Source organism: Agelaius phoeniceus, chromosome 1 (genome assembly GCF_051311805.1).
Source record: "Agelaius phoeniceus isolate bAgePho1 chromosome 1, bAgePho1.hap1, whole genome shotgun sequence".
Taxonomy (NCBI): Eukaryota; Metazoa; Chordata; class Aves; order Passeriformes; family Icteridae; genus Agelaius; species Agelaius phoeniceus.
Genome location: NC_135265.1, coordinates 59,478,118 through 59,500,624, shown reverse-complemented (window position 1 = coordinate 59,500,624; position 22,507 = coordinate 59,478,118). Strand labels below are relative to the sequence as shown.

General features: G+C 39.0%; 1 protein-coding gene across 1 annotated transcript in view; it reads left to right on the top strand.

The window, feature by feature from the left end:
- TPPP (tubulin polymerization promoting protein) overlaps positions 1-22,507 on the top strand; it is a 67,095-nt gene that overhangs the window by 30,270 nt on the left and 14,318 nt on the right. Inside the window, exon 3 of the mRNA XM_054630457.2 lies at positions 16,123-16,276. Within this exon, the coding sequence (XP_054486432.1) occupies positions 16,123-16,276 (154 nt within the window). The remainder of the gene's footprint in view (positions 1-16,122; positions 16,277-22,507) is intronic.

The window sequence follows — 22,507 nt, the reverse complement described above, 5'->3', positions numbered from 1 at the left end:
ACATTCTAGTTTTGAGTCTGACTTGCAAATCCATCTGACTGCAGCTTCAGTCAACATTGGCCATTCTGAATAATTTTGATAATTCCTTTCCTGATGTAGTTTTGTGTTCTTTGCCCAACAATACACTATCTCATGCATGCTTAGAAGATTGTTCCTTTTATTTCCCTTTTAGATGCTACACTGTGTCACCCAGTCATTGGCTTCCTTGTCTTTGAGTACTAATTTGTGAAAGCCATAGTCCAGGTGGACAGTGAAGTGGTGGTAACCTGAGATAAACAGAAGAGGTATATAAGAGCAATCAGACTTAAGGACTACCCATGGAGAGCTGGACTTCTTTAATGTTAGGGGCATTGACTTGATATTATTTGACATGACATTTGGTATTTTTGGAAGTTTTTTGACTCCACTTGTCAAAGCTTTGAGATAAAAAAGATGACAAGACATATTTTCTGGAGACAGTTACCCAAATAACTTAGGCCAAATGTTGATTAGATTTCTATATGTGCTTGCCCCAGGTGTGATCTCTTAATCTTGGAAGAAGTAATTTGCTGAAGAGCACAGCCTCTGCAACATACATAGTAATTTTTAAAGAGCTTGCAGTATTGACTAACCTCTCAACAGCATTGTAAATTGTCATATGCTGCTGTTTTTAGAAAATTAAGCATACAGAGTGTACCTGGTTTGCATGTATGCAGAAGATTTCTGGCCAGAATTTCTGCTTTTCATCCTTATTGAGCTCCATTTGAAAATCTGGAGGTTTTTTTGAGCTTTGAAGTGTGAGAGGATTTGGCTTCTAATGCCTCTAAAGGGGTGGACACTCTATAAGTGCTGCAGGTTAGAAAGACATGAAGACTTAGTAGTTTTTGTAGCTGTGGTCTCAGAGCTTTGTTTGTGTAGGTATACGGTACTCTGTAGGTATAGGATAAGATGCTCAGGCGTGCATAAAACTTTCTTTGATTGTCAAACTGTCAAACTTTAGTAATTGAAGAAGAGCATTTTCCTGAAACATTTGCTGTTGAATTCCTGCTGGTTTTGCTGTCCTTACTGTGAGACATTAAATAACCATAAATGCATCCATCAAGAACTTAAGCTGGTTTAAATTGACTACTTGAATAAATATTCCTAGTGTAGAGGTTTTGTAGTAAAAAAGACCAACATGTAAACCTGCAAAGGTGTTTGTCATTTGTGTATTTTGGGAGGTTTCAGAGTAGACCTGCACAGGCTGGTACATGCAACAGAAAACACAGAGCTGAACTGTATATATATACATTGTGTTAATCTATTGGTTTTGTACCATCCTATTTTCTTGCAAGAGCCAGTTTGCTTTGTGCTTTATAGGTTGTGAGGATATACTTGACTTGCTTACGAACAGTATCTACCCTATTGGCAGTGCTGATGGAGGGTGACACCCCTATATGTTGAGTTAGATCCCATGGAAATTCATCAGTGGCCTTCAATCAGAAGATTTTGTACCACAAATAAGTTAGTATATTCCTGGAAAGTAAGACAGTTTTCTGACATGCTGTCCTGGGTTGACTATATGATGCTTTTGTCCCCAGTCGTCTCGTTCTGTTATGCTGAATAATAAGTTTTGCACCTTTAAGACTTGTTGCAGAGAGTGAAGGGGGAAGAGAAGAAGTGCACAGTTTTTTTCAGACACTGCTCTCACTTCTCCACATTCCTGCTCCTGGACTGTGTTGTCTGCAGATGGACAGACAGCAGGACAGAGCTCTTTTTTTGTCTTAGGTTAGTTTAGCTAGCTGAGGCAAAGAAGTTCCCTGGACTGTGGTTCTTTCCCTTTTCTTTGGACCTCTTGAAACCTGCTCTGGACTGAACACCCAGAGGAGCACCGGCAGCTGCATCTGTGGCCCACTGGGCCGGGTCTGGGCCGCGACATTTCCAGCACTGGAGGGACTGATCAGAGACTGAGTGAGCTGAGCCGCAGCCTGGGGATGGAGCTTTCTCAATTTGTCATCTCTTTTGGAGCAGCAAGGGGTTTTATTGTGTAATATTGTTTAGGTTTTATTGTTTAATAAACAGGTTTTTTCCACTTTTCTCCAAGGAGGTATTTTCTCCTGGACCAGGAGCCGCTTTGGGGATTCTCTCCCAAATTTGCTCTAAACCAGGACACATGCATTGGGATAAGAGCACAGAAGTCTAATACTAATTGCATCATTAACTGTGCACTATTTAGAAAATTTGTCCTTCTATACAAAACATTGTGGGAATAGATACATTGAATATTCTTGCACCAGCATGTCAGTGGGTGACAGTTTGGAGCAATACTTTGAGGCTTCTGCTGGTGAAATCATAGGCTTTGAAGAAACAGTTTTCAGAATTGAGATAGTAATCCGAGAAAAATGAACATGAAGCTTCATTTTCTGAATGTAAGTAACTGAGAGCTGCTGGAGATTGCTAGTGTAAGAATGTACTAATTTGTGTTTGTAGATGAACGTATCCTTTTGTACAAAGCAAAAATAAAGAGGGCAGCAAATCTTACCCAGCACTGGCTCAATACCTTTGTTCCATAGGTATTGGTCTAAATAAGTCACAGATTTCCAAAAGAGTGTATGCTTGCTCTTTTATAGTCTCCTCTCTGCTTTCACAATTCATTCCAGCATCTTGGAGTCTTCCCAATTGTTCCTTATCATTTTGGTTTGTGATGAAGATGTCTGCAACTAGGTAGGTAAACCTCCATTTATTGTAAACTTTTGCATGTTTTGAATAGGGAAGTGTGACATAAATGAGAGAATGTCTGTATTGGTATCAACTGTCATAATTTTCTGCCTTTCTTTTGGATTGGTTTCAGATGCACATGAGTCAGCACTGTAAAGACTGATATACAGATCTTTAATCCAGGGGAAGTGATAGATCCCCATAGAGAATTGGGTCACTCTCTGTTTATAGCTTTCACAAAGTGCCAAGACATTATTGGCATGGACTGTTCTGCAGATTCTGTGGCACAACTGAGAGTTCCATTTGAAAAATGTGTTCCCCGCTCTGGACACAGAGAGAGAGGATTAGTCTCTCTCACCCAACGATTCAAAGTGGCTTCTTTTTAAAGCTGGAGGTAGCTTTATTGTAACTACTTGTTTGGCAGGCTTTCTCTTTCTCTAGAGTTGGGGTTTTTTTGTGAGGAGATGGATAAAACTCTGTGCTTTGTCTATGTTCAATTATTTTGGTCTCTAAGCTCACAGGCATGCCCTAATTACTTGTGAGGTATGCTGGGGCTTCGTACAGTTGTTCTTGGTTATGATTAGTAGGGGATCTTCATTCAGATTGAGGGTTGCATTGTCAATTGCAACAACCTTGTGCTGAGATGAAAAGTGCCTAGAGATTGCTCTTGAGGTATATGAAGTAAGTGGTCAGATGCATTAGCTATTTTTTCCCTAAGCTGTGCAAAGGTAGGTACCCATCTCCACAAGTTATGATAAGGATAAAGGCATAGCAGAAGTGATGAAGGCATGGCAGAAGAACTTATTAAAGAATATTCTCTGCACTGGCAATAGCAGACATATGGATTTGGCTTTTGGATCTGTAGTGGAAACGAGGTGCTCTCATGTATAAGTGTTACAGGGGTTTTGCTGTTCTATAATTTAGCCTTAACATTTCCCATCTGCACGTTTTAAAAATAGTGTTGTTCTCTTCAAGTGGATACCTCTTCAAATGCTCTCCTACTCTCATTTGTAAACTGTTTGAGAGACTGTTTTGGCCACAGTCTACCTATTCTTCTGTCTTATTTCTTGTTTTGTAAAATGAGAATGCTGCCAATACAGACAATTGCATCTCTAATTGCTGCTTTCATAAGACGTGAAGATAAGGAGGACATGGGGAGCAGAACATCATTGTGGATGTTGTTGTTTTAACATAGAGTGAAATCTCCTTTGCAAGAAACAGACATAGAATGGGAAATTCTCCAAGGTTGGAGGAGGATTGTATATTTAGAAGTTTGCTGTCACCATCCAATTTTCCCTTTCATATGGAAGGCAATCTTCCAGCTGTGAGAAATATGCAGTTTCTTAATTATTTCTATTATACTTCTTGTTTTCTTTGAAAGAGAAAATGTTTGGTTTCTGCTCTGTGCATAACTGCAGTCTGGATTCTCCTTTCTTAAATGTCGTGATTTGGTCCTTGGCTGTTGGTTATGGCAAATATTTTTGTGGCTTTCTTTGCATGTGACCTATGGATATGGACTAACACTGTAGTTTGTCTCTCTTTTTTCACTTGGTGTGTCATTCTTGATTTCACACCTTTCTATCTCCAACGATGGTCAATGACTCTTACGCACTGAGATCGTGCTGGCGTCAGTTAACACCAGCTGTCTATTTTTAATACTGCCACCTTCTCATATTGCCAGCAAAAAATGTTAGCAGATATACATACATCTGTGTTTTCTCTCTGTCATCAGGATCACTGAAACAACCTCTCCCACAAGCACATACTTTTTTACTTAGAGAGCTCCCTATCATTGAGCTATCACTAGATTCAGAAATTGCTTTTGTGGTTAGATGTGATTTGACATGGAAAACTATCCATCTCCATGAAATCCTTTGAAAAACTGGAATGGTGCTGTTGTAAAACCATCTGACAATGATATTTTCTTAGTGAGACAATCTGATAAAACTCTTGGTTTTAAATTCTGTGTAATTAAACTCTAAAGGAAAATTCTACCTTGGATTAGAGGACTGCTGCTCTGGCTTCCATAGTTCCATTTTAGTCAGCAATGAGTTGCTTACTGCTGAGCTTGTCTGCTGAGCTGGCTGCAGCTCCCAAATACATGAAGCTGTGTTGCTTTGTTTAAATTATGTTTCAGAAATAACAGTGCAAAACTGTTTTTGAAAAATATGTACCATATTTCTATGTATAATATTAAATGGTATTGTACCTTTCTCACAAAAAACTCACTGAAAACCAGTCTGCAACTGGAAATATTTACTTGGAGGGTAGGGAGAAATCTCCTGGAGCTGGTTACCTCAGCTATCAGACAGCGCTTTCTGAATTTCTTGGCCAAGAAATTCAAGTAAACTTGCTGTATCCTGGTGTAGTGTGGTGATTAACAAACAGCTGCCATGCCTGAACAGTGGAGTGAATATGCTCTATATGAATTCAAGGTTGTGTTACTCATCCCTTTTCCTTCATTTTTCTTGTCATCAGCCAGGGACTTCTTTTCTTTATATTGACCAGTGTAATTTCTGAATTAGGATGGGAGTTTTGTCTGAGGCCTCACTGAAACAGTGATCCAGACACCTTTCTCCAAAGGAACAAGCAATAAAATGTTCAAGTTGTACTTGTGGTTTTACTTGAGCTTCATAGTAATTTAAAAACATGTCCCCACAAAACTCCCCCTTTGCCTTGCCACCATTTTGCATTGTACTTTGTGTGTTGCTCTGATCTGGATTGGATCCATGTAGGAAAAAAGGCTAAAAAATTTGGTAGTTATTAAATTCCTGCCTGGGAATTAAAAATCCCTCATTAATATTAGACATTGTAAGGATACACAGCTAGAGTTTTTGCTGAGACATCACAGTGTCTTGAGGAGGAAAATAAGAAAGAAATTCCAGGAAAGTCAGTAGCACATAAAATTAGGGGGTTTGTTTTAATTTAATTTTAAGGAAAAACTGAGAGGAGAAAAATTTTTGAGTAATATGTTGTGAGATAAAAGCTTGGATGCTCACTGTTGTCCCATAATAAAGAATTAGATTCAGTTATTATTCTGTCCCTTGTGCAATGGTTTACTTTCAAAGTCCAGTTCAGTTCTCAATGAAAGCATAATTTAAGCTCTAATATCTTGAGACATAAGGAGTTAAGATCTTACTATGTCCAGTCCTATTTAATAATGCCATTGTTCTTTGTCCCCTTGAGTCTGAATTTTCTCTAAATCAAGTAAGATGTCATACCAGATAACCATTCAATATCTAGTTCTTAGATATGAAGCTTTTCTGTTCTGGGTCTCATTATTAAAAACAGCACTGTCTTATGTAACTCTGTTTTCTATTGTAAAAATTCCACTTTTTATTCCCTTGTCAAATGTCATGTCCTGTTCTTGGTTAACTGGTCTCATCAGAAAAGGTAATGTCTTCCCTGTATGTCAACTCAATCAAAACACTGATACTGTATGTAGAGAGAAAGCAATAAGGAAGGCTACTGGTTACCAAAAGCCTGAGGGTGCTAATATGAAAGTTCATTAGGTTGTGTCTCTTTTCCTATCTCTGAGTGCCACGTATTTATATAAATTCAGGTTAGTAATATAAATGAAGTCCCGAAAAATAGCTAGTAATCTTAAAGCTGACCTTGAGAATTTTTTTTAGCCATACTTATGAACAATTTTGTATAGTTTCTAACTGCTTGGGATAAAATGCATTCACTTCTGCTTAGAAGATGTTTGGCCATGCAGCATTGACCTTACTCATGGTCACGGTTTGTTGCAATGTTCTAGAACAGTGTTTCTGTTGGATGTCATTTCTTTATACTTTGATTTGTCTCATTTTTAATCAAATGTTTTCACATGAAGTGTGAAATCAAGAGAGAAAATCAAAATAAACTGAAATGCTGGTTTGTTTGTTTGTGTGTTTTTGTTCTGGGATGTGAATGAGACGTGTCAGCTCACGTGGGATTGCTGGTGAGCTGTAGAAGGATGCCTTGTCTGTGTATCCTACTTTTCTTTCCCTGGGTTATCAGGCAGTGTGTTCATGTGCACTGCTTTAGCTGGTGGAGAAAGTACAGGTGATGTTGGATCTTTGTCCTGTTGTCTCAGTTGTAAAGCCTTTGCCCTAAGCCCCTGCACTTCAACAGCAAGAAAGAGCTTTTGGGACTGCAGTGGTTGTATCAGCTTTTTCAGCCCTCTCAAGATAAAATGGGAAGTATTATTATATGAAAAATCTTCTTACCGCTAGTTTGTGTGGTAAGCTCAGCCTGGGGAAGACAGATAGATGAAGTGATTGGCTATTAAGAATGCTTAGTAAATCTTCAACTATTCTTAACTGCTTTAATTTATTTATTTGAAGCTTACTTAATGAGCACTATGACCTATAAATCCTCTTGGATTTTTGCATTTTGGATGTGCTTAGCCCTGTCTCTGGCAGCTGGGCACAGTATTGGGTTGTTACACTGTGGTTAGTGTCTGCTCCCTTCCCCTGTGGTCTATATGTATGCCTAGCCTTGTGCATATCCTTAAGATGACAAGAACCAAAGAAAATGGCAAACAAATTGAGCCTGCTAGAGAAGAAACAAGCATATATGCCAGAAGCCTGATTTTGAGGCATTGTCTTTCTGCTTCAGCACTAGTTTGTACCCTACCATTTGTATCTAAGACCTGTCTGCAGCCTCTTTTTTGAATTGCTTCTAATTTCTCTACTTTGGCCAATATGCCTGCTAGTTTCACTCACCCCTGCCATGTCCTTTAATGTCTTAACTTCCACCCAAATTGTGCTGTCAAATTATATCAATCCTTCATACACCCAAGGGATGGATTTCTGTGTTACTGAACATTATCTGCAAGTTGTATGTCATTTATTGAATTCTTTCACAGGAGTAGACAGCATTCTAAGGGGTGATAAAATTAGCTTCTATCTTGTTGTGTGTGTAATTTGGGCAGAGTCCACAGGATTGGCAACCAGAAGATGGATATCTCTCTTCTATAACAAGGAAAAGCTGAAGTACTCCCAGACTACTTTGTAGCACACGTTTCTATCTTTTCCCAAACTCTGGTCCATGCCTCTCATGCCAAACACACTTGCAAACTCCTTTAATGTAAGTTGGGGCATATGCTTTCTTCAGGCTTCACAGAGTTTTCCTAATACTTCTTATCAGTAGCTAACCATTACATAATCTTCATTATTAAATGTTCAAATGTAACATTATTTTTGTTCTCTTAAACCGAAGAAAACCTCAAACAAATGTGAAATATTGGATTCTGCTAGTCTGTTTAGCTAATTTAATCTATTCCTCTAAGCTGTATTTAGCTATCAGACCTACTGTCTCTTTGGACTTTCTCTTTTCCTCGTCCTCTGTAAATCCCATTAAATCTCTTTAACCCCTTTAACTCATTCTGGGATTTGCTTTCTTTTGGAAGCTTTTACTTAGTAATGTTTTTGCCAAGTCATATTCGTTCTCCAGTCCCCCTTTGTTCCCTTCCCAATACTATTTTATCTGATAGGCTTATAGCTGTTGGATTTCTCTTTTTTTGATTTTCAGATTTTATTTTAAAGGAAACAAATTTTCACCGTGAGTGAAGCACATAGGAAGCACACATGGTAGGAAAAAAAGTCAAGAAGAGAGACATGTTAACTCAAGGATCAGAAAACAGAGTTTTCATAAGAGAGGCCTAAAATATTTAAGTTGCAATGAAGTCCAATCAACTGCTGGTTTAGTGAGCTGTTGATGTCCTCTTGCTTCGGATTTTCATTGCTTTCTGCGTTTCTTGCTTAGCAAACTCTGCTTTACCCTTGCTCATTAGTGAGACAAAAAGCAACAGGAGGGAAAACTGACCATTCCAGATTCAGTTCCTGAGTAAATGATCTGAGGTGTTCTGCCCTTGTGGCCCACTCCCAGAGAGGTTTCTGTAAGTGAAGACTATTTGCAGTGATATAGTGAGAGAATTTTGTACTGCATTTTGCATTGCGCTTGTCTTGTTTTTCTGTCCTAGAAAACTGATAATGGAATTCATTTGTCATCATGGGGTATATGAAGCCATCTAGTCCAGCTGCTGTACTGTGACTTGGCCAACATGCCATCTGTCTTAGAAAAAGTAATTGTAAAGGTCATCTGGATGTCTTCATTGTCAGTTGCACTCTTCCCGCCAAAAGAATCCACTTGTAGTAAATAGCCATGCATTCAAAGGTGCCTGTGTTCCAGAAGTGACCACTACTTTAGCTGAAGATCTCTGTTGTAGCTTCTAACTAGGATCACTTTTTTGAAAATATTGTCAATGCCTCTTTCCTCACAATTTGCCAAATTACTCCTGCTTGCATCAACATATGGATGTCTAATTTCAGTATCCCAGTTTTACCCATTAATTGGGCAGAAGTCTGATGCAAAGTGATATTTGAAGTTTTGTTACCTTAATTTTGGTTTTTTTAACCATATCTCTTTAGAGTTGTTAGTAATTGCAGGGCAAATACCCTGATAGTATTAAAGTAGCTTTCTTTGCTTGCTCATCTATCCTCAGCTCTATTTTTAAAATTTATACACAAGCCTGTGCTTTGGGTTAATTGCACATTGTTCAGTTTTATCCAAGAAAATCTTCTCTTTAAATTTTTTTAGGGTTTTTTTTGCACTATATATCTAAGAGGTCTTTTGTTCTGTTCTTGACTGATATATAGTGAAAACGAGACCTTCACAGGATATCTTTAATACTCCATTAGATTGCACGGTTCTACCAGCCTGGTTAGCTGCCTAGGGACCTAGGGACTTTAGTTTGGGACTTCTTGGCTATGAATTGTTGTGCTGATAGCCTGCAGAAATTCTGAGCTGTGTAAGAGAGGAGAAAGGAAAAATTGTAAACTACAAAAAAAAAAAAAAAAAAGAAAAAAGAAAAAAAAAGAAAGAAATTAACCACCAGCTCTGCAGCATAATCTGCTTCTTGGTTACACAACCTTGGACTTTGTGGTGATAGCATTACAGCAGACATTCTTGGAAAAAAAATACCATCTGTTAGATGAGTGTTGTGTTTTGCAGAGACGGGTAAATCCTATTTTGCTTCAAGGAATTTGAATTTGTATGTGATACTACCTTATGTTTGTTGAGGCGTGCAGTACAAATAACACTAGCAATTGTTAGCGATATACATTTTGTTTATAGACCACATCATGAAGACTTGGTGTTTTTACAAGTAGCATGGAAGAGAAAGTGTCTCTTCTACTAAACAAAGAGGGGCTGTAACAGCAATAATAATAAAGTTGCTGCTGTAAAGTGGAAAGTAAGAAAAATCTTTGTATGAAAATCAGTAAGTTTCAGCTGTAGTGACTTTTTGGTGTGGCATGTTAAGATAAAAGACAAACAGATAAAGTATGAAGTAAGGGCTGAATGTCGTTAGGAAATATGCCTTTAGTTAGTCCTTAGGGAAGAACACCTGACTAATAGTCTTGTTCTCAGTGATGATGCCTTTATGTGATTAATTTGAATGATTTTCAGTGTTTACTTCTGATAATTAAGAAGTGCTTCAGTATTAGTTAGCAGTTGCCTATGTAGATGTGGGAGCAATAGTGGCAAATCAGAAATAGCCTGATCAGGCTTATTGTGCCAGTAAGTCACAAACTGTCACAAATAAGCTGTTCATGCATTCTCTTGCCACCTTGGTCCTTCATTCTGTTTTCTGAATGAATGAGACTGCCTTAGGAATAAATATAGGAAGTACCCGAAGTCCTGTTCTAATTTACAAGAAGAGATGCTGTTGAGTTTTACTTGACTGCTCAGTTGATCAGACACCCAAGTCCCTAGTGAATTTAGAATTACAAACAAAACTCCTTCTGTTAGAGTTTATGCAAAAGCATTTGTTGGGTTCCCACTTCTAGTTATAGTGTTTTTAGACCGTTGTCAGACCTGCTATACTCCTTAGACCATAGATGACAATTTCCACAGCAGAACAGTCCTGGTTATTGTATCCTGCCATAATCCTGTCTGACATACTAACAAAAATAGAAGCTTCTCTCTGTAATTCTACATTTTCTTTCTTATCTTCAGTGTAAGAAAATAGAAAAGTATCCTATTGTGATGGGCATTTGGGATGTCTTTTGGTAGATTGGAGATTACAGCAGGATCTATTAAGTTGTGGACTTTGTTTTATTAACATTGAGCTGTTTTAGTGCTCTGGAGATAAAGATCTCTAATACCAGTCAAGGATTTTGTGTATCAGGTATATGGAGTGTAATTGTGTAGCTTTTCAGCTGAAATTGTGGACAACTGTTAATCCAAATAGTATTCAACTCCATGGTATCAATTTGCAGCAGTACACTTTCACATTTAAGAATTCAGGGCACTGTTAGTAGTAATATCTGCAAATGGAAGCTGCATTGCTTGCTGTTCCAATCTACTTTGGGCCAATAATTGATACTTTGCACTTTATTTACTGTGCTGGTGTCCAGACACAGAACTGATGCTTTTATATAGGTGAACTTGGGCTCCCAAGAGCAAACTGAGGATTTCAAACTTCAGTTCATAATCTCCTATTACGGAGTAGCCACATGTGGAGACACTTATCAAGGAAGGGGAAGTGGTGGGAAGCTTCCTAAAATTCTTCTGAGTATGTTCATTCTGTTCCCAAATGTAGGCATAGATACAGGAGGCTGTCATTATTGTTCCATGAACACGGTTTCCGCCACTGAAGGATGATGCATTACAGTAATTCTGTTTGTTGTAAGAAGCAGAGCTTAAAATAGAATGGTATGTAAGAATGTATCCTTTCTAAAACATAAAGGTTTCTTTGTGTCATAATGAAGTATAAGGCTTTAAAACTTTTTATTATTCATGTCCCTCATATATTTTGTTCTTTTCATTGAAGTGGCCAACTTTATGACACCTAGTTTTGTAAAAACCTTTTTTCCCTCCTACCTTCCCTTGCTTGTTGCTAATTTCCATTTTGTCTTATTTTCTCATCAGTTTTAATTTTCATTCTGATGCCTTGATTTAGAAAAAATTTTTTTCAACATACAGTTTTTAATCTTTCTATGCTAACTCTCTGGAATGCTAAATCTAAGAGATGAGTCTTAAGAGCTGAGTGATCACCCTTGGCATACTTAATGGTAGACAAGTTGTTTGAACTTGTAACACTTGGAAAATGAAAGTGAATATATTTGTTTTGTTATTCCCATGGAAACGAGATATTTATAATGAGCTTCTAAAAACAAGTTACAAATATACACAAAGAAGCTGATTCTTTGTAGCAGTTGCTTAATAAAAAGGAATTAGTTTATTTGGGGGGTTATGGGTTGGGGTTTTTTTCTTAATTTCATGAAGTCTGAAAATCTGGTACAAGGAAGGGATTTCCTGAATGTGAACAGGACATAAAAATGGTGAAAATAAACTGGGGGTATGACAGCCTGTGTTCATAGTATTATAATTTTTCATAAATTACTTTGAGTTGGAGGGAGCCTTTTACATGTCATCTAAGTAAACACCACCACCTCGCCCTTCTCCCAGTGAGCAGGAGCATATTGCATGAGACCGGGTTGCTCATAGTCCCATCCAACCTGACCAGGGATGGGCCATCTATCATTTCTCTGGACAGCCTCTTGCAGTGTTTCACCACCCTCCTAAAAATGTCTTCCTTATGTCTAGTCTGAATCTACCCTATTTTAGTTTGCAGCCATTACCTTGTCCTATCACAACAGCTCTGCAAAAAAGCCTGCCCCCATCCTTCCTTGTAAGCCCCCTAAAAGCTGCAGTAGGGTCTCCTGGAGCCATGTCTCCACCAGATTGAAGAACCCCAACTCTCCCAAACTTGTCTTTATGGCAGGGCTCTTTCTTCTCTCTGATCAACTCTGTGGTCCTCCTCTGGACTCGCTCCAACAGGGGCCCTGGAGCTGGATGCAGTGCTCCAAGTGGCCTCTCAGCACAGCAGAGTAGAATCCTCTCCCACACCCTTCTCGCATGCTGCTTTTGGTGCAGCCTCGGATACAGGTGTTGGCTTTCTGGGCTGGGAGTGCATGTTGCTGGCTCATGTCCAATTTTCCATCCAATAGTGCTCGCAAGTCATTATCCCTAGGGTAGTTTTGTGGACCTGGATTGGAGAGAGTGTGTAAATCAAGGTTTGTTGAAAGACTTTTCCTCTATCATTTCTACCTACTCAGTCAGTGGTCTCCTGTGCATTCAACCCATGTCTGTACAGACAGAGGAGAGGGGAGCATGCTGTTCTAGTTACTAATCATGATGACAGCAACTGCTCAGAGCTCTTCAAGACCTGTCTCTAGAGAGAGGAGGTGTATAGGATTGCTGCTTGATAATTTAGATGCTGGTAAATGGCATACATGTACCATACCTCACATACCAAAAGTGCAAGAACGTGTCGTGTTCCTAGGGTTTTCCACAAGACTTGGCATATGTTGCAGCTGTAGAGTTTTGGAATTAATTATGATGCTTTACAAGTGGATTTGATAATCTTGTAATACATGGAGGAGCAAGAGGGGATATTTTTGGAGTGTAGAAAAAGATAACAAATTTCAAAATTAAAGCTGTTTTATTTAGGAAACTTGGGATATAGTTGCAGAAATTCCTTCACTCCCAATCCTATTTTAGACATGGCTCCAGTTAATGTTGCTGTCTGGTAAAGAATATCAGCTATGATGCACATTTGTTTCTCTTTCGGGGTTCAGCTGCAATAATAGTACATTGGTCATATATGTGTCCAATTTGTGATTTTACCTTAAGCTGAAGAGGAAAAATCCACTCATTTCCTTGCCCCATGTAAGTGACAGGGAAGAGATGAAATGCAATCGTAGGTAGACCTGTGGACCTGTGTCTTATACCAAATGTTCTTTGTTCATCTTGGCAGCCATATTTATGTATTTTTCCTTTTAATTCATACAAAAAAGTTATGCTCTTCTATTTAATAAGTGTGCAAGCAGAAATTCTCCATGTGTTAATAAAACCCTGAGATCAGTTCATTTGTTTAGAGCGTGGCGCTAATAGGTCATGGGTTAGATCAGTTAAGGGTTGAACTTGATCATCCTTGTGGGTCCCTTCCAGCTCAGAAGATTCTGTGAAAAATAAACAAGTCAACATGAATTTTTCCTGGTTTTGCTGAAAGTGATCATTCTCTTTCCCACTGCAATGATCCTGACTGATGATCAAAGATAAACCTATGTGCTACAGAAAACTGCCTTTGGCAAGGCCTGAATGCTAGGCTTGGCTAGCCTAGCAATGAGTCTGTAGAGAATTTAGGGTCTTAGGGTGTTGTTATGCTGGAGCATAACAACAGTGCAGTGATTGCAGCGATTGACAGTGCTTTCTTTTTCTAAATGAGAGGCAAAACAAAATGAAGTCTTGACCTCTTTGTGCTACTTAAAAGTTCTTGGATGTGTTTCATCAAAAGAGGGATGTTAATCCTATTAATGAGAATCCTGGAGAAATTCCAGGTAGTTAATTGCAGTTTATTCCACTTGTCTTTCTGATTAATGAAATGCTGGATTATATTCTTTATTTCTACTGTCATGATGTTCTTTTACCAGCTAACTCTGAGATACTCCAGCACATGCTCTACCTACAGACAAGTAGTTGCAAACAGCAATGTTTGGTCAAGAAATACATAAAGTTTATTTTGTGGCAGTTGCTGACATTTGATACATATATTGGGCTGCATTGAAAATAAAGAATGCTAGTAATGAACAATTATGTAAAGGGTTCCCTTAGTGCTGAATTTTTTTGTGAATAACCAATTTCTCTTTGTTTTAAAAGCCTGGTATAAAATTTCATTTTTGTTTAGTTAATTGAAGCAGGAGTCACTTTCTAAGTGTTGGTTGGTAAACCAGAAATGGCATTTCCCCTTTTCATTAGTGGAGGCATCCCCCAGCTGAGAGGAATTTGACCATTGAAGGTATTTAAAAGAAGATCAAAGATAAATCCATGACGTATAGCTGAATTGCTCTTCACAATGGTCTTTTTGACACTTGAATTAAAATTAGATCTCTGTGTACTGCTTTTCTAGCCCAAGATTTCTGTTGCTGGTGCACACTTTCTCTATCCTAGCATCTATTGTTTATTCCTATATAAACAGCTGTCCCTGTTGAAAGGACTGGTCTGGGTTATGTGGTGGTGCTTGGTTATTTTTTTCCCCTGATTTGCTTGAAATGTTCTCTAAATTGGCATAAAAATAAATGCTCAAGTAGCAAACAAAACTTGTGTAGTAGCATGTTTCCCAGCAACATGGACTCTCAAATGTTACTTTAACTTTGAGAGTTTTGTAATCTAAACATGTTCTGCTTTTTAAGATGGTACTGTTTAAGATTATATCAGCATAAGTATCAAAACATCTTTTTGAAAATGGATCTATTTGATCTGCTAAACTTTAGTTCAAAATATATGGCTACATTTTAGGGTGTAAATTCTTATTCTAAAGATCAGAGAATCTGTAGTTTACTAATAGAGGAAAAGATGTGGTTTGTCTCTTCTGTAATTCATAACAACTAAAAATAGTTGGTTTTTCTTTAATGTGAGTAAACTCACTGATGCTGTTGCTTTGTACCTGAATTTTAAAATGAGGAACGCTAAAACTAGGTTAATATTAGGGAATTGAGTGGAACTGTGCTTACTCTGTAACGTTATCTCTTGCCTAAACTGAATATTTTAAAATGCTAGAAAACAGACATGCATTAACCTTCTTTGGTTAAATATCACTATAGTGAATGCTTTGTAAGAGTTCTATCAACTGAAACCTTTGGTGTGATGGACCAAAAAAGATCTGCAGGAATGACAGTATAAACTGGTGTTTGTAAAGTGTGAATTTCCCATTATCAGAATTTGCACCACACACTTTTACAGCAAAATCTATGAGCTTACCAGGCTACTATATTGTGTTTTCTGCATACCTTTAAATGTTTTTTGAAGATGATGGTCTACAAAAGAAAACAGGTATTGAATTTAAATGTATCATTTAAAAACTTGTCAGTCTTCAATTGAAAAGGAATTTCAAGTTTTTAAATACATTTCAGTGGTTTGCTTTGCACAATAGCAGAATAATTCTTAATTTATTTATGAATACATGAATAGTGACTTATAAATAATATGATAACAAGTTATTCAAAGAGGAATAAAAAGTAGTAAATAAAAAGACTCGCCTAAGATGCTTCAGATCTTGTCTTATAAATGCAGGCATTATAAGTGATCAACCAAATGAGACTGTATTTAATTTGTGAGCTGCAGGCATTTTGACGGTAGACCCAGTCACTTTATTTCATCTTTATTTCTGAACATTCATCAAGGGAAGTCTGTGAAGTGCTATCCTGCTGATGTATATATAAAGTGATATTCCTGGAATATGTTTTATTTGACACCAAAAATGGGGTGCATGGGCTTTCCTGTTCTGTTACAGTTTTCTGTTGTTCACTGTGGTAAACTGAAACCATTCTGCTATTCTCGAAATGCTTTTTGTGCTCTCTTGTAATTTCTTTCAATTGCTGTGTGTTTCAACAGGGGAAAGTCTGTAAGAACTATTACTTTTGAGCAGTTTAAGGAAGCTCTTCAAGAACTCTCCAAGAAGCGATTTAAAGGCAAAAGTGATGAGGAAGCACTTCAAGAAATGTATAAACTAATTGAAGGAAAAGGCCCAGGTTTAACTGGAGTAACGGTATGTTACTGCTCTCATGGACAGATTGTTTCTACCTGTCCTTTGTTCTATTGCAGTGTTGTTATGTTTACCACTTCCCTCCACAATCCACAAATCCAATTTCTCTGTGAGCCTGAAGGCAGCAATTGCAAAGCAGATTTGGAGCAAACAGTGTGCAACAACTGAGTATTGTGCTACTGTGTGTTCCTATGTGGTACTGTCATTGCTCCTTCTAGGAATTGTACTATTACATAGTAGCACGTCAAGAATATCCTGAGCTTGTGTATGCTTAGAACAATGAAATGTTGTTGAAGAGTGGTATATCCAAATCAAAAGGAGTATAATGACATTAGAGCCTCAATAAAAAGTTTTAAGATGTTTTGTGAAATACCAAAAAACGAAGGCATCTTAAAATACATTTAATTACACCATGTGAATCCCAGAACACTGAAAATCTGGGAATAATTATCATGTGGTCTGGTCTTTGTTTCTTGTTTGTTCCAAGTCTGTCAGAGCTATAATGTTCTGTCTTTTTAATTTTAAAATACTGGTGTTGAGCTTTGTATGTGAAAAGGGAGCTATAAAGCATACTGTACATTAGCTTGGTTGTCCTTTTAGATGCCCAGGCTAGGCAAACTTTTATCCAGTATTTTAGGAGATACTGGAGAGTGTACCATCAGGTTGAATAGTTCTGTCAGTTTAGTTCATCTGCTTAAAATTTGTGATCCTCCTGAATTTTGCCTGAATTTGCCTAAAGCTGTGAATGAAAATGTAATCTTTTCAGAAACTGGTTCTCTATAACTGATTTGTGTAAACATCAAGTGGAAATAATTCTTTTGAGTTCTAAAATAAGTTAGCTTTTTGCAAGTTTTTATTTTATTGCTCTTCTACTCTCATTTAAAACAAGTGGTAATTTCGATACAGACTTAAAACTTGAACCTTCCTTTTTGTTCTTCACTTGCCTTGATAGATTTGAATAACTTCTTCATCTGTTCAGGGATTCTTCTCTCAAATTGTGTACATCCTTCTACACCTCACTCCTGATTCCATTTTGAGTATTTTAGGAGGCAGACATTGAAATGAGCAGTGTCTGCTACTAAAGGAATAGTCTCTTTCTTTGTGGGGTGCATGGATGAGAGAGCTTTGCAGATGCAAAGTAGTATCATATAGGCTCAGCAGAGGTATATAAGTGAGCAGGAGGGGAAGAAAGAGTGGAGGGGAATATGAGCCAGAGATGCGAGGCTTGACTGTTCAATATGTGCCCTTCTGGGGAGAGTTGAGAAGTTAAGAAAAAGGGATCACAATATCTTGTTCTGCTAGCTGGAAAAGTAAGGGGTAGGAGGCAGAGCTTAAAAAGGGGGGAGATTGCAGACTGGGAGTGTGTGCATGTGTGTATGTAAAACCAAATTTCATGTTCCTTTTCTCATGCTAATTTAGTTCCTGGATGGTAAAAAAGACCCACAAACTTGGCAATTAAAGACATTAAAATAAATAAATGAATACAAGGCCACTCTCCTCCTGCAGCCCAGGAGCATAGATATGAATTCTCTATACAAGCTTTTAATGCTTAGTTTACTTTGGGAAGTCAATATTGTGGAAATTTCAAATTGTGCTGCTTTCTGTACGGTTAGATAAAGTTGCATTAAGCTTTTCTTAAAAGTTCTAAGGTAAGTCAGTCATGCCTTGTAGTGTGTGCCCTGCTCTGTAAAACTCTGCTATAGGTCATGTAGATTTGGTTCAGGTCTCAGACAGAAAACTTTTTGTGACTACTGACACATTACTCTAAACATATTAGGGAAGGAGTTGAAAGTATGATTAAGTAAAGCTTGTGGATAAGAATACTTCAGCAGCACGTGGGGAACTTTGTGTCTTGGCTCCTTCTCATGTTCTGCACTGGGTGTTCTGGGGAGGTAGGTGGCAGGGGCAGTATGTGTGGACTAAATGGCAGCCTGTGGAAAGCACTCCTTCAGCAGGACAGTTGGAAAGTTTACCTTCACATCAGACAATGAGGATTTTAGTGCATGTTGGGATAGAAGTGATAGAAGATCTTTTATCTTCTTCTGTTTATTTTTTTCTTCTCCTTCAGAATGTCATAGAATTACAAAAATCCCTGCTTGTTGTTGATGTGGTTGAGAAGGCTCAACAGCCAGACATTGAAACCAAGTGAATTTTAGGCTACTTTCTAATCTAAGAACACAACATATATTATTGATTTTGTCACAGAGGAAGAAAAACACAGGAAAGTGATACAGGTTAATGAAGTCAGTGGCTTTATTAGCTCACTTGGTGGTAATCTCTCAATAGAATATACGGTGCAGGTCATGTAACTGTTTACATGCGGCTTGTAAACAGACATGTAAATGAAGTCTAGGGCCTTTTAATTGTCCTCATTCCTACACAAAGGTTACAAAGAGCAAAACTGAGATTCTTTCTTTTCCTGTACCAAGAGCTGTATGCCATAACCATTCTGAATGCATTTTTGCACCTCCTGGGAAACAGATCCTTACTTTGGTTATTGTTTGCTGTTAAAATAAAACCAGTTGAACTGCAGTGTATATTGATCAGGGTCCTTGACATAGAAATGCAGAACAATTTCAAGTGCAAGGAATCTGGGATGATCTCGTTCAAACCTTTTGTTCACAAGAGGGTAACTTAAAGCCAGATCAGGTTGTTCAGGGTGCAGTCCAGTGAGATTCATGGTGAGAGGAGTGTGGGTGGCAGGGCAGTACAGCAGCAAAAGCACTTTAAAAGCTGGATGATGGGTGCTCAGGGGGATGTTGATGGGGGCAAGATCATATTATCACCAAAACATTAGGTGATAATGGGCAAGAGCAAGGAAACCAGAGTGCATCCCACAGAGTGTGGTAAATGAGACAAAACAGTTGTTGCAGCAGAAGTGCAAAGAGGCCTAGGAGTTCCACTTAAGACTATGTGGATCTGCTTGAAGACTGTACAGTGGTAGTCTGAAAAAGCTGCAGGAGATACTGTCCAGCACATGGACTTCCATTAAGATGTAGAAGTCTGCAGAACTGAGAGTCCTTGGCTCTCTTAGGAAGAAGTCCTATATCCACCTTGAATGCTTCAGAGAGCTTCTGTGTCTTCCTGGAGGTCAGGGCAGTGGTGGCCACTCTTGTGGGAGATGTGCTGTAGTCAAGGTCCTGAGATTCCATGGTGGGAGAAGATGAAGGGGAGACTGACGTGGTATTTGTGGAAAACCCAAGCTACACAAGGTGTGGAAGCAGTGACAGCTGAAGACCAAGTGGACAGAGACCATTGAAATAGAAAAGGCTGAAAGGTTGTGGCTTCTGGCAACAAAAGATCACAGATCTGCTCAACCTGCAGTTGTTCAATTTCAGAATACATATAGTATCCTAAGCACTGGTGAGGATCAACAAGGCCCATCAGAGTCAGCTGAACCTGAATTTAGTGTTCACACAAAAAGGGGAGAATGAATGATAATGTTGAGCAGCACTATCTCACACTGTGGGGACAGACAGGTTCTTTTAAGAATCCTTGCTTGAACGAATCCTTGGCTGGCCACAGATTTGTAGTTATATTAGGCCTTAGCATGAGCTGTGTGTTAGTGAAAATCTGGAAAGGAGTTGAGTGAACAGTCACAGAAGATTTTGCCATCCCAAATATCTCATGTGCTATTACACTTCCCTGTTCCAGAACGGGTGACACTATACTCTGGCAATAGTGCTGTACCATGAGTCAGGAGTAATGGGTACTAGTCACAGAAAATTACTGGAGATTCTTCTTGTGGATGATCAAGGCATGTATCTTCTGATCTCACCTGATGTCTCAGGAGTTTTATTGCTTGGTAGGTGCCACGATCTGGGATTGTTGCAGATGCACAGCCAAGATTTGTCCAACCTCCTCACATGGACCTCTTCTTCCTCTTTCTCTTCCTTGTGGGTACCCAGAGTACTGCTCTGGAGGTAACCTGCTGCATATAAAGAGGAACTACAGAGGTTTAGGGATGAGGGTGATAGGTAAGGAGCTGAGATCTTGCCTTGCCAGTTCTGGGAGGAGGAAAGATTGGGTAGAAGTGGACTGTATGGCTTCTCTTGAAGATGGGGCTTTGGCTTCTAGGACTAGAGAAATGAGGGCTACTCAGCAGGGATGGAATAAATCTAACAAAGTAGAACAAGAGTATCTTTACAAACTAAGCCAACTGATCTGCTGAGGAGACTGTTAGACTGGGTATGGAAGGTTGCCATGACCTGAAGATGAAAGATCACAAGGGGCAGAGCAGATATGTTTGGGAGACAAGCCTGACAAGGGAGGTTTTTATCCTTCTATAAATGCAGCAGGACATGGGGTGTGTCTCTAACGCCTGCTCACAAAAGCATATAGTATGGGGAAAGCAGGGCAAATTACTTGCAGAGATGTGATTCACTGGGATTGTGCAGATGTGTTAACTCTTCTAAGTGGAGTGCTGCACAGGATGAATAGAGGCTCTTCAGGAAATACATTTAAAAAATGAGGAAGAGGGATGGTAGTGTATGTAAAGGCTTATGTTGACAGCATCTAGCTTTGGACCAAGTCTCATTAAAGACTGGTTGTAACATTAAATTGAAGAAGGATTCAACAACACCCTCACTGGAAAAAAAAAAGGCTTTATAATATATTTTTTGTCTTCACCACCAACAAGAATGAAAAACTCCTCAGAGAAGTGTTGGCACACTGTTTTTGAGGGAGATCATATAAATCAGGCTGGTAGATCCCTGAGCTGACATCATGCAGTGACTTGGACTGTTGAAGTGCTGGAGAACTGGAGTTAAGGGGCTAATCTTAGAGAGGAGGAAAGGAAGGGGTCTCTTATAGCTGCCAAATAACACCTGCCAGCTGGACTTTACATGGTCTTCTCTTGATGGAGCTAGACCTGGGTCAGGCACATTTATGTGAATGCTTATGCTATAAGGGGTGTCACATATAAGGAACCTTTTTGATGTCTTTTCTCTATCTCTGGCTGGACTCCTAGTAAGTGAGAAGGTTTAGGTATGTATATAGAATTAGGACTTGCAGTGCTATATCATCTGAGTGGCATTACTGGGAACCATTCCATTGAAAGTTCTCACGAGGATTTGTTAAAATGATGCTACTTTCTGGCATTATTGAAGTGGAGTTGCTTATCATTTACTTTTCTATGGGTGTGTGTCCGTGCATGTGCTAAAGCAAAGGAACGTGAATGAAATCCAAATTTTATTTGAAGCTTGATCTCTGTTTCTGACTTTCTGCAGACTTCTAATGCATGTGCATGTATTCCCATGAATTTAAAAACAAAGTAAATACAGTTTTGGTATGGAGTTCTGGTACAATGCCCCCCACACCCCCAAAAAGGGCAGACTTCCTCTTTGAAATTATTTTTCCATGTTGCAGTCATTTTTTGTTTCCTATTTTTACAAAGGTTGTGGATATTACCAGCAGACTGATAATTTTCAAAACCTTGCTGAGACTATGAATGTTGGTGCTGATTCTGCAGGCTCCCAGAACATTTTAGTTGCATGAAGAAATCTCCATGGCAACTTTTTCTAGGAGGATGTGCTGTTAGATAGTGAAGTTTTATGGTTGAAGGAGCAGATGTTGGAAAGCATTCAGTTTCAGCGAGGAAGGCTGACTGCAGCTGACAGTGTGGCCAGGAGTACTGTGGCTAAGGTTTTGCACCCTTGTGGTGAGGAGTAAGAGGAGCAGCTCACCTCCTGTCTGTCACCAGTGTTTTTGGCAGTGCAGACAACTCCCAGCACTGATTGCTGAAGAGACTCAGTCAGTCCCTCAGGCAGGCGGGGACTGTTTCTGTACTATCTGGACATTTGTAATTCAGGAAGGAAAACCAAGCAGAAAACCCAACTGCAGGGTTTTGCATCATTAAGTTTCTGCCTAAGCTGTGGAGCCGCTTTAAGTGAAGCCCGAATCTTTGTCAGCGATGGCAAGCGGTGGAAAATACCTTGAGGCAAACTTGTTTGAGGGGAACCAAGAGTTCATTGTGGAAGCCAGGGCACTCGGTGTTTGTTTGGAAGGTGTGGTATTCCTGAAGTCCAGTAGGTTTTCTCGGTGCTTTTCCTTCCCAGGAAGTGGTTGTGGAGAGCCTTTTGGGAATGGTGCCATGCTGTGTGCAGAGCTGCCCAGCACAGAGTTGCCGCAAGCTTGCCAGGGGCTGTGGTGCTGCAGGAGTAAGCCCTGTGCAGCTGCAGGAGTGTGGGCTGCACTGCCCTGCTCGTGGGGCCCTTTGCACTGTGCTGGGTGCAA